The sequence below is a fragment of the Phyllostomus discolor genome, chromosome 9, assembly GCF_004126475.2.
Source record: "Phyllostomus discolor isolate MPI-MPIP mPhyDis1 chromosome 9, mPhyDis1.pri.v3, whole genome shotgun sequence".
Lineage (NCBI taxonomy): Eukaryota > Metazoa > Chordata > Mammalia > Chiroptera > Phyllostomidae > Phyllostomus > Phyllostomus discolor.
Genome location: NC_040911.2, coordinates 48912661 through 48929138, shown reverse-complemented (window position 1 = coordinate 48929138; position 16478 = coordinate 48912661). Strand labels below are relative to the sequence as shown.

Sequence of the window (16478 nt, the reverse complement as noted above, 5' to 3'; positions counted from 1 at the left end):
CAGGGACGGAGGGTGGGTGGCGGGGGCAGCAGGTCGCGGGGGCGCTGACCGGGCCTTTCTTTTCTCCCCTCGGCGCAGACCTCTCGCTGCTCCAAGAGGACCTGCAGGAGGACACGGACGGATGTGAGTGCGCCCGCCCAGCTGTCCTAGTCGTCCGCAGCTTGCGGAGAGCGGCCGGGAAGGGAGGGGAGGCAGGCGGTGGCGGCCTGGGCCCAGCCTGGAGTGGGGACGGGCTCGGCGAGGCGTGGTCCTGGGCCGGCCAGGGTTGCCGTTTTGAGGGAAAATTGAGCTTTCTGGAGGAAACGGTGTGCCCCGGTTCCGATGGTGGAAAGAGATGCCCTGTGTAATGCTTCGAATTGGGTTTTGCCCCATCGCCCACCCATCTCACTACCCCCAAATCTCCGGCGGGTTCGAGAACTGCCCAGCCGTCCGTTTTGGAAGAAGAAACTAGTAGGCAGAAATTTGATTTAGGAACTTGGGGTGTGTTTTTCTCCTTTGAGTGTCTTCCGGGGGCCTCCCCCATCCCCTCAACCCTCCTGGGGAAGGAAGAAGCTATAAGGAAGGAAGGTGTTTTTTTCTTGTGGTAGCTCGCAAGTGTTCCACAGCGGCCAGCTGTAGGGCAGCCTGGTCCCTGCTAGCCGCCTGGGTTCAGTTTCCTCCCCTTCTGATTGTTTGGAGATCACCTACCTGTAATTTCACTTTAGCTCTTAGCAGTTTTTACATTGCTCCCTGTCCATTTTACTCGTGGATTACGGGAAGGTTAGAAGGCGTGGCCTTGGCAGGAGTTATTAAATCTGGAGAGCCTACTTCTTTAATGCAAATATTCACAAATTACCCAGACCACTTTAAATATTACAATTTTAGCTTAATTCTTTGAGATATTGAAGTTTTAAAAGAGTTGATACTTTTGTTTAAACAAAAACTTTGACATTGTTTACAGAATAGTGTCACAAAGGAATTGTTCATTTCATATGTGTTCTTCTAGCATCAAAAGGTAATTTGGAAATTGTTCTGATTTGAAATGATAACGATGGTAGAATTTCTGGTGTATTTAGGGGAAAGCCTGCCCGATGCTGAGGTTTACTGTGCCTAATACCTATGTAAGTAATTCAGAGCTGGCTACAGTTTGAAATTGCTCTTTTAAATATTATGTGATTCTTAGTATTGTCTGTTTTTGTTTCCCTTGCTCAAATTAAGCTTAATTTTTAAATTCCTGGGTGTTTTGAGTGAAATAAGGGGAATTTACTATTTTAGAAGTACTCTATGAAAAGAGTCATTATTTTGAAAGTAATGTAACCATATGCAAACTTATCTTTTTGTTAAGTATGTTTTTTTAAGTAAAGAGTTCTTTTAAAGGGAGTACTCATGTAATGAGGGACAGCTTTTATTCCATGTAATGTTTTACCGCAGTCTGATAATCTGCTTACTAGTAAAGTAAAATATTTAAGGCTGCTATTGATTTCTTGCAAAGTTAGGTTTAAAGAGGTGGCTCTGTTTGTTATCTCAACAAAACAGGCTCCTCATTCTTGTATTTTGCTTCAAGACTTTATAAATAAAAGATATATTCATTCAGCAGGTGTTTAGAAATGTCTGGAGTAAGAACTTCTTTGTATTAATTTTTTTTTTACTTGGATGCCATGCACTCTTAAAGGATATGGTGTAGTATCACTTTTGTTGCTTCTGACCTTTAAGGGAACATAGTCTAGAGGGGAAAGCATATCTGTGAAGAACTCAACAATGATTTATTCATGAGCCTCAAGACTTCTGGTTGGTACAGAGGATATAGCTGTGCAAAGGATAATCACAATCCATGCCCTCTAGTGGTTTATAAGCAATTTTAATGTCGAGTGTGATAGTGAGTATCAGAGGCATTATAGTACAGTAGTTAGTAGACAGGACTCTGGAACCAGATTGTTTTGTTCCAGTCTTGGCATTGTCACTTTGGACAGACTCCTGTAATTCAACCTGCCTATGCCAATGATTTGTTATTTGTAAATTGATATGTAAATATTACATACCTTACTGAGTTGTTCAGAGCCTTACGTAAAATAATGCATAAAAAGCACTTAGAATAGCACCTGGTAAATAGTGACTATTATGTGTTTGTTGTTCGCATGAATAAAGTGTAAGGGAAGCTTGAAAGAAAGAGCAGAGAGCCCTGGCCTGGTGGCTCAGTTGATTGGAGCATCGTCCCCATGAGCCAAGGTTGCAGATTCCATCCCTGGTCAGGGCACATACAGGAAGCAACCAGGGGGTGCATGGATAAGTGAAGCAGCCGGCTGATGCTTCCCTCTCCCAAAGAAGAGAGGAAGGGAGGAAAATGTAGGGAAGGAGATACTGATGTTGAGCATTACACTACAGAATTACTATATACTTATAAAAGTTTCTAATGCTTGCAGTTAACTTTTTATAGGTTGTTAGTTCCCATTGTGTGTGTGTGTGTGTGTGTGTGAGTGTGTGTGTTTAAATATTTAACTTATTTTTAGACAGGAGAAAGGAAGGAAGAGAGGGAAAGAAACATTGTGTGTGGTTGCCTTTCCCACACCCCCTGCTGGGGACCTGGCCCACAATGTAGGCATGTGTCCTGACTGGGAATTGAACCTGCGAATCCACTGAGCCATACCAGCTAGGGCCTCATTGTGTTTTAATTTAGGATAAAAGTTATACATTTGAAGGCACAAATAGTTTATTTGCATATGTATAATTTTTTGAAGACTTTGTTAGAATAATTGCTTATTTTTCTGTTTTTTTATAGGTGATAGTTTTTGTAGATGATACTGTCACCCCTGGGAAATTTTCCCCTTATCTTTTTAGTTCTTCTGGCTGGTTAAATAAGAAACAACATACACAGATTAACAGGAGAAAATCAAATTTTATTATATGCACATGGGTAATTTTCATAAACATAAAAATTCCAAAGACAGTGAGACAAAATGAGGTGTAGATGTCATTTTGGAGAAAAGAGGGAGGAAAGAGGAGGCAGGTCTGGATTTCTAAAGGGAAATAGTGAACTCACAAGTTAGCTGACAGAGTGGTACACATTCTTGCTGCCTATCAGAAACAATGGAATAGAGGGAAATTTAGGGCACAGGTGTTTTTTTTTCATGGATCCTTCCTGTATACCACTGTTAATTCATATGTGCTAAAGTGTTTATCCTAAGGTTCCCTTCCTGAAGCATGTTTTTCTATTGAATCCCTTTAAGAAGGAAAGGGGGAGATAAAACCAAACAAACAAAAAAACACTGCCTGAGTTTGTTGGGCTTTAATTGTTCATAGCTTGAAATAATCTGCATGCCAGGATGGCACATCCCAAGGAGAGCTCCCTGCTCTGACAATACCTTTACCCAGAATACTCAGAAACAAGGGATCTTTGAACATATGGCCAGTTGAAGAACCACTTGCCTTCTATTATGAAAAGAGAAAAAATGAGAGAGACATTTGCCAGTGGTGCCTAGGTTGAGGGCAAGTTGTTTGGTAAGGGAATTAAAAAGCTTGTCACATCCTGGAGAAGCTGAAGAAGGTAGAGAACCAGAGATGTCAGCAAGAATGGACCTTGGGCTCCCCTTACATCTCCACTGTATCTTATGTGCCCAGTTTTCTGTCTCAGGCAACGCTGGTATGCAGGCTGGCCTCCAGAGTAATTGTGCACCGGGTCCTGCCACTTCATCCAAGCTAGGTCTAAGTTGGCCTCGGAGACGGAAAGAAATTATTTTCTAGCCAAGCTTTAGAATCTCAATTGCCTTTCCTAAATGCAGAACCTAGACTAAGGCAGAAGAGAGGGTAGATACTATTGTACAGGTAATCTGCAGCTGTGGAGACTGAGAGAGGACCTAGTGTCTAGATTTTGGTGTGTGTGTGGGGGGAGAATTGCTAGACCTTGGTAAGGGTCTCGGTTCTTTTGTTATGATTTGTTTTGTTTTAAACCCTAAAGTCTATATATAGAGCAATAGGTAGGGGAAAGGGTTAATCAAAAACTGACTTGACTGATACGCCTGAGGAAAAGGAACAAAATCCTAGTGTGTAAAAAATGGTGCATTGTACAGGGTAGGGCAGAAGTAGGTTTGCAGTTATGAGTATGAAACACAGTTTATTCTTGTATTAATATTTATTAATTATTATTTTCCATATGAACAACTGAACCTACTTTAGCCCCATCCTGTATGTACATATCAAAAGATCATAAAGGTAAATAAATAAAATCATTATTGGGTACTATTACAATTAACTTGAAGAAAATAATGCAATGAAAAACATGTTTTAGTTTAAAAATGATACTATGTCATGAAACACACTTTGAATTTCAAAGTGAAAGCAAGCCAGTGATTCCATTTGAATAGGTGACTTCAGAGTTGGGTAAGCCCTTTATTTTCCTTGAATAATGGGAGGCAATGCAAAAAGGACAAATAGACTTTGAGAGAAAGATACTTTACATTTCTATTGTCCATTTTCCACAGACTCAATTTTGATTTACATTTAAGTTAATAGGTTTTCTAAAAGATGTAAAATAGGCTTAAGATACAATAAGATTTAATGAGTTAATGCTTGTAAAAATAATTTGATTGAAGGAGTTTGATTAAAGTTCACATTTTTATGAAAAGAACACATTGAAGACTATTTTAAAAGAATGATTGTATAACACTTTATAGTAGCTTTCATAAACAGATTATTCTTCATGGCAGCCTTGTGATGTGTAGGCTGTGGTATTCTGAAATTAATAAATAAGTCAACTGATACACAAAAGAATTAAATTATTTTCTCAGGGAAAACTCCTAAGTAACAGCCAGAATCTTAAGCTAGGCCTCCTAATTGTGAATATTGTATTTTAAATATTGTCTATTCTTAAATTGCCCAGTTTATAACATTTAGCAGCCCAAGTTTCTTGTAATAGGCAATTTGTTTGAACCATGTTTAAAATAATCCTTGAAGATTAGTATGCTGCATATGGTTTAATTTATTCTAGATAGAGATAATTAGAATGGAGCTTGGATATATTATAGCTTATTTAATATTTATGTTTACTTCTCTTTTTGGAACTGTAGTATGGCATATGCCATGACACAGAATGTTCCATACTTGTTTAAGTTTCGGAATCTTTTTACATGGATCCAGAACTAACTGGGTGTAACTACCTAAACTGCACTCCTTTCAAGGAGTATCTGGGCCTTCCAACTATTTTTAAAAACTAAAACTGGTTTTGATAAATTTCCTTAAGTCCTCACCACCTTGGGAAGTACAAGCCAGGAAGGGAATCAGTGAAAGACCGTAGGAAGGTGTGAAGGTGTTCTTGGGAGTCATGGTATTTATAGATTTTGTTAAATGAGTATTTGGAAGAGTGAGGCTTGGGACTTGGTAGCATGTTTTAATGCTACCAATAAGACTGGAGAGGACAAATCTTTATTTAGATAGAAGATAATTGATATCCTAGAAAAGAGTGCTTAAAATGGTTTTAGTGGTACCAACATGTGTATAGAATCAGGTAATGATGCCTTAAGTGACAATTTCCCATATAGAATTTTTTTTTAAAAAGGACGATGTTGGGAACCATCCTGCCTGGTTTTGGGAGCTGTAACCCACCCCCTGCCCCGCCCCCCCCCATGGCTAAGGCTGAGTGAGTAACCTTTGGACCATAAGCCACTAAGGAGACAAAGCTTATCTCCTTGGCAGAAGCACCACTTCTGCTCCTTTTTCTATAACTGGCCCCCAGTGCTTGATCAGTTAGCCCATGATGGGTAAGATTCCCCTAGAGGGGAACAACCTAAGACACGGATGATCACATGGAGGCCCCAGGGAAGGACTTGGGGGGCTATGGAGAAAGGGGGTGTTGGACCTTCACTCCTCAGCTTTGACAAAGCCTGAGTCCTCATTCTGCCTGCGAGTAGTCTCTTAATTTCTTGGCTATCTTGCCTCCTTCTCTGCCTGACTTAATCCTGAAACAATGACAGAGGGCCGTGCGGCCCTGTGCTGGAGAGGGCTGGCTCCCCTGGTGATCAGGCCTGAGAAAGAATATATAAAATCCTATGAAATCTGCTTTGCTAAGAATGCTGTTAATTAAATGATAAAGGCCCAAGCAGGAAATGAGTTTGTTTCCCAAAGTTTTATAGCTTCTTAGCTAACAGACCCTGACTCAGAATAAGCCCTCGTAGTTCTTTGTGTGCTATCTATTGTTTGATCCTTACTGCCTGACAATGATTAATGAACTTGACCTGTATTCCTGTGCAAATTGATTCCAATAAAAACCTGTGAAGGGAAGGATTGGCACACTCTCCCCTAGAGAGAGTGGCCAGGATGCTCCGAGGCACCCTCCCCTTGAGAGGGTAGCTGTGCCTTCCCCTTTCCTCCACAGGACTCCCTAGTCTGTGTGAATGTATCTCATGTCTCATGCATAACGTCGTGGACACTGTGGGTCAGTGTCTGTGTCAGGAAAAGGCAGGGGAAACCCTTTGTAAATAAATATATGTGTTGGCTGCCTGGGATTGTGGCTGCACACACACAAAAATAACCCCCCCTTAAATACATAGGTTTTTGCTTGTTTTTCCTACCTATGAAAGATACACAGCTCTTGTTTAGGTGACGTTCATTAGTCTGCTATATTTGGTCATTGGTTTGTTATTTTATTTCTGGTCCTTTTACCTCAGTTGCTCTTCTCATCAAAACAAAAAAAATTATGTTTGTTAAACTGTTTTATTTCACTCCTACATTTGCCTTATATTTTGGAATTTTGGATTTTTCTTTCTTGATAGCAGATTTTGCCATCAGCTACATGATATGGTGGGCATTCCCTAAACTTAAATTAGGGTGTTGTTTTGTTTTTAGCTTGGGTCTGAAAAGAAACCTAATTTAATAGTTTGGGAAGAAGAGTGAGGGGGCACATCTATGGAATTTTGACTTAAGGAAGTTGAAAGGCCTGCATTCCCTATGTGGTAGGCAGTTAGACACGAGCAGAGCAAGAAAGGCTGGGTAGAGAAAGTCACGAGGGTGGAAAGCCGTAGGTGCGTTGCAAAGGGGAAAACTGGGAAAACGAAGGACCTCATTCCCAGGATAACCGTCCTCCCCTAGTGGGTGCTGGGGTACAAGTCATTCAGGTTAGACCCCAGACACTCTTAGAGGGGAAACAAACAAGGGTGATGAAGAATAGCCCTTGTGCATTAAGCCCCCAGAACAATGAGGTTCTGACAGGCATCAGATACATCCAGGCCTCAGTTGTGGTTAAGCTCTAGGCTCAGTAAAGCAGCAAAACCAGAGAAGTGGTGTCACAGCTGCCTCAGGACTAGCTGCATTGACTGATGACCCCCTGGCCTGGTGCCAGCCAATCAGTGGAGAACACAACCATGACAGGACAACCTGGAAAACTGATCAATATTTTATTGGGATCCTTCCTTGAGACCTCCGCTAAAATCTCCACCCTTGAAAGCCTTTAGGACAGAGGACCCAGTGTACTCAGGGAGAGCATGCCCATACTTTCCCCTTCCCTTCTTCCTCCCTTTAAGTGTGTTACCTTTACCTCTCTCCCTCCTAACCTCCAAGGGCCTTTTTTTTTTCCCTCTGCAACTTGTTTCCTGAGAGCCCATTTCTTCTATAGCTCACTTCTTTACCTGTGTGACTTTCTAAATAAACTTTTTCCTATAGTTTGAGTCTTAGCTCTGAATCCATTTTTAGTTAGAACTTAAGTACCAAGGTTGCTCAACTGGGATCCAGTCTAACTCGACTGGTCTAACACCTGGTTCCATTTTCATATTCACTACCCCCAACACCTATAACTTCTAAGAAGCTATACAGATCTTTCAGCTGGCTCATCACCTAAGGTTCCCCCTCTCCAAAATCATCCCCTGACTCTCCCAAGTCAAGTGTTAGCTTCTTACCTGCCTAGATTTAGGAGCAGACTTGTTTTCGGGCCTAATTGAGATCAGTGTAGTTGGTATTTGAGCATTTACCATGTTATAATTATGCAATATGCATGTATCCCGATACAGTTTTATGTAGGGGAAAGAGCACTGGGCTTCGTAAAATCTTCAGATCAGGCTTCAAATTCTGACCCTTGCCATTTATTCACTTTATAATCTTTGAAATGTTTATGGGCTATTGGATTATTTCCAGTTTTTGGCTATTATAATAATCCTGCTATGAGCATTCATGTACAAGTCTTCGTGGATATATACATTCTTTCTCTTGGGTCTATATCTAGGAGTGCAATGGCTATTTATCTTTTTAAGAAACTGCAAGACTGTTTTTCCAAATGGTTAAACCATTTTACACTCCCATCGGCAGTGTATAAGAGGTCCAGGTGCCCTACACCATCATCAGCACTTGGTATGGGCAGTATTCATTTTAGCCGTTTTATTAAGAGTGTGATTTTTTTCCCTGTAGTTTGAATTTGCATTTCTTTAATGATTAATACTGCTCATCTTTTCATGTGCTTGTTTACCATCTGTATATCTTATTTGGTGAAGTGTTTAAAACTTTTGGCCATTTTTATTGGGTTGTTTTCCTGTTAAGTTTTGAGGGTTCCTTATATATTCCACATACAAGTCTATTCTCAGATATGTGATTTGCAAATATTTTCCAGCCTGTGACTTGTCTTTGTATCATCTTTACAGTGTATTTCAAAGTGCAGAAGTTCTGAATTTGATGTTGTACTTAATTATTTTTCACAGATACCCTTTGTCAGATTGAGAAAGTTCCCTGAATTAACTGAGAACTACCTTGAATTTTGGAATGGATGTTGGATTTTGTCAATGCTTTATCTATGATATTTTTGTGTTCTGGTTTTTTAATAGCATGAATTACATTGATTTTTAAAAGTAAATATTGTTACTTCTTTTAGTGGGAAATTTCAGATATACACAAAAGCTAATAAGCAATATATGCCCACCAGTTAACTTCACCCTTCATCTTTCCTTTTCTAACATCTGAACTTATGGAGGTGCATGGAGGGTGTAGCTGTAGTACTTTAAAGATGTCCCAGGTATCATTTTGGTTTAACCATAAATATTTCACAGTGATGTCCTTTAAGTGTGAAGTTACAGTCTCTAAATAGAAGGACATCTAAGGTTATGGTAAGGTATGGTAATTTATGAAATTTTAAATGATTAAATTCTGGACGTCCGGCCAAGACGGAGGTGTAGGTGATACACTTTGCCTCCTTGCACAACCAAAAGAGGGACAATGACAAATTTAAATACAAAAATAACCAGAACTGCCAGAAAATTGAACTGTATGGAAGTCTGACAACCAGGGAGTTAAAGAAGAAACATCCATGTAGACCAGTTGGAGGGGTGGAGATGGGCAACCAGTGCTGAGAGGACTCTCGGCAAGGTGGCAGCTGGCGGAGCAGGTGGTTCCACATTCGTGTGCAGATAAACTGGGAGGAACAACTAGGGAATGAGACAGACCTCGTAACCCAGGATTCCAGCATGGGGAAATAAAGCATCAAACCTCTGATTGAAAAAACCTTTGGGGGTTGCAGTGGTGGGGGGAACTTCCAGCCTCATAAGAGGGTTAATTGGAGAGGGTGACAGGGTTCTAGAACATACACAAACCCACCCACCTGGGAATCGGCACCAGAAGGACCCAATTTGCATGTGGGTAGTGGAGGAAGTGACTAGAAGCTAGCCGAGAGCTGACCAAGCAGTATTGTTCCCCCTTTAGGTGCCTCCCCCCAAATACAGGTCACAAGGCAGCAACGTGGTTTGACCCACCCTGGTGAGTACCTAAGGCTCTACCCCTTACAAAGTAACAGGCACACTGAGACAAAAAAGGTGGCCCAAACGAAAGAACAGATCAAAGCTCCAGAAAAATACAGCTAAGCAACAAAGAGATAGCCAACTTATCAGATGCAGAGTTCAAAACACAGGTAATCAGGATGCTCTCAGAAATGGTTGAGTGTGGTCACAAAATAGAGGAAGAAGTAAAGGCTATGGAACATGAAATAAAGGAAAATGTACAGGGAGCCAACACTGACAGAGGAAACTGGGACTCAAATCAACTGTTTGGATGAGGAGGAAGAAATAAATATTCAATCAGAACAGAAAGAAGAAACTAGAATTTTAAAAAAAATGCGGAGAGGCTTAGGAACCTCTGGGACAACTTTAAACTTCCAGCATCTGAACATAGGGCTGCCAGAAGGAAGAGAGGAACAGCGAGAAATTGAAAACTTATTTGAAAAAATAATGAAGGAGAACTTCCTTAATCTGGTAAAGGAAATAGACTTCCAGGAAGTCCAGGAAGCTTAGATATCCCCAAGGAAGTTTGACTCAAGGAAGCTCACACCAATTACATTACCTAAATTGAAAGATAGGCAAAGAATCTTAAAAGCAGCAAGAGAAAAGGAGACAGTTACCTACAAAGGAGTTCCCATCAGACTATCAGCTGATTTCTCAAAACAAATCTTGGAGGCAAGAAGAGGCTGGAAGGTATTCCAAGCCATGAAAGGCAAAGACCTACATCCAAGATTGCTCTATCAAGCAAAGCTATCATTTAGAATGGAAGGACAGAGAAAGTGCTTCCCAGATGAGGTCAAGTTAAAGGAGTTTATCATCACCAAGCCCTTATTCTATGAAGTGTTAAAGGGACTTAATCTAAGAAAAAGAAGTTAAAAAATTTGAACAGTAAAAATGTCAACAAACATAACTATCAACAACTAAACCTAAAAAACAAAAGCTGGGTAAACAACTAGAACAAGAACAATCACAGAAATGGAGATCACATGGAGGGTTATCATTTGGAAGGGGTTTGGGGAGAATGGGGAGAAAGGTACAGGGAATAAGAAACATAAATGGTAGATACAAAATAGAGGGAGGTTAAGAATTGTATAGGAAATGGAGAAGCCAAAGAACTTACATGTATGACCCACTGACACGAACTAAGGTGGGGGAATGCCGTGGGGGGGGGGCAGTGCAGGGTGGAGGGAAATAACAGGGAGAAAGAAATGAGACAACTGTGACAGCATAATCAATAAAATATATTTAAAAATGATTAAATTCTTTTTTTTTAAGACTTATTTTTAGAGAGAGGGGAAGGGAGTGAGAAAGAGAGGGAGAGTAACATCAATGTTTGGTTGCCTCTTACATTCCCCCTACTGGGGATCTAGCCTACAACCCAGGCATGTGCCCTGACTGAGAATGGAACCTGCCACTCTTTGGTTTGCAGGCCAGCACTCAGTGCACTGAACCACACCAGCCAGGGCTAAATTCACTAGATGTTTGCCTTGCTGGTTCTATTGTAATAAAGCACATCTTTTTGATTAGTAAACCCACTTTCATTTTAATCATATTGATTACCAGATTAAGAGAAACAACATCTTGCTTATTTTTATCTTGCTTAAAGTACATTTCACCCATTTGAGTGAGCCTTACTGGTAACAAAGGAATATTGGTAAACAAAAGCTTAATTTTATATTTTAATTGGTTTGTTACATCATCTATAGCAGGGGTGTCAGATTCGTTTTCACCAGGGGCCACATCAGCCTTGCAGTTGCTTTCAAAGGGCCAAATGTAATTTCAACTGCTTAACAGTTAAGGAGTAGTTACCTTTACACAGTCCTAAAATTATTTCGGCCCTTTGAAGTCAACTGCGAGATTGATGTGGCCCCTGGTCAAAATGAGTTTGACACCTCTGATCTATAGGATCACATAAACTTAAAGTTTGAGTTGTTCTATACCTCTGATGAGCCCGTTATCTCAGAATTACTGAAATCAAGAGCTAGAGGACAGATTATATATTCATCTCATTTTAAGCATGAGGAAGTTTAGGCCCAAGGTGTCACAAATATAAAGGTGGAATGGTGGTAGAGGCTAGAGTACAACTCAGACCTTGTAGGTTTTAATATTCTTTTCCTAGGTATCATCTAACATAGCTCTTTAATTTGCTGCAAAAGGAAGATGGGAGAAATTTCTGGATTTAAAATTCTTTTAATTATCATAGTGTATATTAGACATTGTGCTGTAACATTATTTCTAATATTCCCCTGAGAGGTATATAGTCCCACAAATTTATAAAAGTGGTACTTGATGAGGCTTATTTACTGATTAATTTGCTTGGTTACCTAACTTGAAGGTGGTAGGTTAAATTAAACCTGATATAATATTATTTTACTTACTGATTACTTTTTATTGTGCTCTCACTGCCTTCCAATTTTGGCCTCCCTAGATTTATAACTTACTTAGGTCATTTAACCTCCTAAACTTGCTGGGGGATAGAAAGGTAATAGCATGCTGTTTAATTATTTCGTAGCTAAAATGCTTTCTGTCCTGTGTAGGACCCTGTCTGTTATGATGATGTTAGAAGCTGAATACAAAGTCTGTCCAGAATGCATCCAGCCATATAATAAAAATAGAGACATTTATTGAAGAATATGGAAGATACAAGAAACATTGTGCATAGGCCCTGGCTAGTGTGGCTCAGTGGATTGAGCACCCACCTATGAATCAAAGGGTTGCTGATTCAGTTCTTAGTCAGGGCACATGCCTGAGTTGTGGGCCAGGTCCCCAGTAGCAGATGTGCAAGAGGCAACCACATATTGATGTTTCTCTCCCTCTCTTTCTTCCTCCCTTCTTCTCTCTTTAAAAATAAGTAAAGTCTCTTTTAATTTAAATATATTTTATTGATTATGCAATTATAGATGTCCCTTTAACCCCTTCATTCCCTTCTACCCTACACACCCTCTCCCACCCACATTTCCCCCTCTTTAGTTCATGTCCATGTGTCATAAGTTCTATAGCTTCTACATTTCCCATACTATTCTTGCCCTTCCCCTATTTTCTATCTACCATCTATGCTACTTATTCTCTGTACCTTTTCCCCCTCCTCCTCCCACTCCCCTGTTGATAACCCTTCATGTGATCCCCATTTCTGTGGTTCTCTTCTCGTTCTAGTTTGCTTAGTTTGCTTTTGTTTTTGTTTTCATTTTAGGTGTGGTTGTTAATAATTGAGTTTGCTGTCATTTTACTATACATGTTTTTTATCTTCTTTTTCTTAGATAAGTACCTTTAACATTTCATAGAATAAGGGCTTGGTGATGATGAACTCCTTTAACTTGACCTTACCTGAGAAGCACTTTATCTGCCCTTCCATGCTAAATGAAAGCTTTGCTTGATAGAGCAATCTTGGATGTAGGTCCTTGCCTTTGATGACTTGGAATACTTCTTTCCAGCCCCTTCTTGCCTGTAAGGTCTCTTTTGAGAAATCAGCTGACAGTCTGATGAGAACTCCTTTGTAGGCAACTGTCTCCTTATCTCTTGCTGCTTTTAGGATTCTCTCCTTCATTTTTATCTTGGGTAATGTAATTATGATGTGCCTTAGTGTGTTCTTCCTTGGGTCCAACTTCTTTGGGACTCTGAGCTTCCTGGACTTCCTGGAAGTCTATTTCCTTTGCCAGATTGGGGAAATTCTCATTTAGTATGTGTTCAAATAACTTTTCCAAATGAACTTGTTGCTCTTCCTCTTCCCCTTCTGGTACCCCTATAATTCAGGCATATTGGAACGTTTAAAGATGTCCTGGAGGTTCCTAAACCTCTCATTTTTTTGAATTCTTATTTCTTCATTCTTTTCTGTTTAGTTGTTTCTTTCTTCCTTCTGGTCCACTGCATTGATTGGAGTCTCAGTTTCCTTCCCATCACTGTTGGTTCCCTGTGCATTTTTCTTCATTTCCCTTAGCATAGCCTTCATTTTTTCATCTAATTTGTGACCATATTCAACCAGTTCTCTTAGCATCCTGATCACCAGTACTTTGAACTGTACATCTGATAGGTTGGCTATCTCCTTGGTCACTTAGTTGTATTTGCTGTGGAGTTTTGATCTGTTCTTCTGTTGGGCCTTTTTTTTTTTGTCTTGTCGCCCCTGTTATGTATGAGGGGCGGAGCCTTCTGTGTTCACCAGGGCGGGGCAACCCAGTCACTGGGTTGTGATGCTCTATGTGGGGGAGGGGTCCAAGAGGGAACAATGGCGCTTGCTGCACTCTCCACCAGACTTCAGTCCCTTCTGCCACGTCCCCCAGGCAAACTGGGCCTTTCTGGGGCTAATTCCTTTGTGGGCGGGCTTGTGCACATTCTAGGACCCTGTGGGTCTCTCCAATGAACTCTTCTGTGAGGCTGGTAGTCTGTCCCTGTGCCTCAACCCTCACAGGTGTTTTCAGTCAGTGCCCTAAGGCTCTATTTCCAGGTCCTGGGACCCTGGTTTGCTTGTAGTGCCTTGCTTCACAGTTGCTGCCTTGCTGGGCCTGCCTGTTCCCACCCTGAGCCAAGGGTCTGCCAGCCACTGCCTGTGCGCCCAGGGTCTGCCCGCTGTGGTCTCGCACGCCTGGGATGCCTTATGTGCCCGGTCCCACCACTCTTTGTGCCGGGACCCCTCTCCGCCAGGTTGCCCAACTCCACCCCTCCTACCAGTCTGGATGAACGTGTCTATTTTAACTCCTTGGTTGTCCGACTTCCATGCAGTTCAGTTTTCTGTCAGTTTTGGTGGTGTTCTGTTTCTAAATTGTTCTTGTCCCTATCTTGGTTGTACAAGGAGGCACAGTGTGTCTACTTACACCTCCATCTTGGCTGGCAGTCCCCAAATAAAGTCTTTTAAAAATAATGGAAAAAAAAGAAAAGGGACATTGTACATAGGACAGTGATACCTCAGTTCTCTTCAAAGTAGGCACCTTGGAACCTCACACCGTTCCCCCAATCATCATCAGCTGCTCTGTCATACTTCCTGAATGTCATTGATGATCTGAAGTCTCTTTCCTTTCAAAGGTGATTTTAGTTTTGGGAAAAGCCAGAAGTCGGGGACCAAATCCGGGCTGTAGGGGGACAGAGTCACTTGGTTGATTTGATATTTTGCCAAAAACCTGTACATGAGTGGGTGCCTTGTTGCGATGAAGCTGCCAATCACCAGTCACCCAAAGCTGCAGTCTTCTGAATCATCCAAATAGTTTCTGCAGAGGAATGTTTTGAGTTTAATGTAAAACCTGATGCAGATTCATTGTCCTACTTGCTTAGTCATTTTGAATGTGACAGTCACACAGTACAGATGCTCATTCATTGGTGTCTTCTGCCCCCACTGACTAGTACAGTGAAGTTGTCATTGTTCATGCATGTGCAATCCAGTCCACTTTTCTTGGCTGCCAAGTTACATCAATATCATGCAAACTGTTCTTGCCATATTAATAGTGGCTGGACTTTTTCCAGACAGACCTTGTATACTCTTTTCTTTCAGATTATTCTTGCTTCAACTTAATTGTGAGATTAAACACACTATAGGACAAGTTTATACTTATTAGTAAATGATTATTTGTAGGGATTTAATAAACACAATATATTTGAAGGAAAGATTTCTGAAAACATTGTTACAAAGTACAAATTGAAAGTTCACATACCTGTTTGCTTGAGGCTATAAGGTCCTTCAAATTTATTTTTCTCTTTGTATTAATTTTTGTCCCCAAGCAATGACTTAATTGCATTTCTGCTATATTACTAGTTCAAGGGTTGGAAAACTTCTGTAAAGGGCCGGGTAGTAAATATTTTACAATAGGTTTTGTGGGTCACATCCTCTCTGTTGCACCTACTCAGATCTGCCATTTGTAGGGTGAATGCAGTGATAGACAATACATAAATGAATGAGTACAGTTGTCTTGCAATAAAACTTTGTTTACAAAAACAGTTTTGGGCCAGTTTAACCTGCTGGCCATAGTTTACTGACTCCTCACTATAGTGTAAGTTCAAGGTCTAATAACATTTTTATTCTTTACCCATTGCACAGTGCCCAGCAAACAGCAAGCTTTTACTATATACTTTTGCTGAGATGAATCTTGATTTTTCTGACCACACTAAATAAGGCCATAAACCTAATTTACAGTCAAATAATGAAATAACTTACTTTAAATTAAACTTTGAAAACTTTCAGTACTACACAAAACATTCAACCATTGTTGGCATTTTGCCAGTTTGCTCTATTTTTCCCTCAGTTATATACACACACACACACACACACACACAATGTAATGTATACATTATTTTGAATCTGAACTTCTTCACTGCACCTTCTGAGAATAAGTGGTAGAGATCATGATCTTTTAGTCTGTGTCTCCTAAAAGCAAGGTCATACTCTCACAGTCACTAATTTAATGTAGAAAAGGTAACATCGGTACCATTGAACTATGTAATATATAGTTTATCTTCAGTATTTGTCCATTTGTCCAGTAATACTCTTTATAGGAGTTGTTTTTCCAACTCAAGACTTTGGCACTGCATTTAGTTGTCATGTCTTTAATTTGGAACAGTTCTCAGCCTTTATCTTTCACGATACTGGTATTTTGAAGAGTCAGTTTGGTTTTGTCTGTTTCCTCATGTTTTGATTCAGATTATGCTTTGGGGGGGGCAGGAATACTGCATAAGTAATACTATGATACTATCAGTGCTGCTTCAAGATGCACCTGATGTCAGTTGTCTGTTATTGGTGGTGGTAATTTTAACTGCTTTGTAAAGGTGATGTCTTCCAGACTT

General features: G+C 40.4%; 1 protein-coding gene across 3 annotated transcripts in view; it reads left to right on the top strand.

Annotated features, from left to right (window-relative positions):
- The window catches only part of PPP4R1 (protein phosphatase 4 regulatory subunit 1), a 77185-nt gene that overhangs the window by 260 nt on the left and 60447 nt on the right, over positions 1 to 16478 (top strand). For 2 of the 3 annotated variants that reach the window (XM_028523658.2, XM_028523659.2), the window contains exon 2: positions 79 to 123. In XM_028523658.2, the coding sequence (XP_028379459.1) occupies positions 79 to 123 (45 nt within the window). Of the gene's footprint in view, positions 1 to 78; positions 124 to 4149; positions 4186 to 16478 lie in introns of all 3 variants that reach the window. The other variant, XM_036009323.1, reaches the window with a different exon arrangement.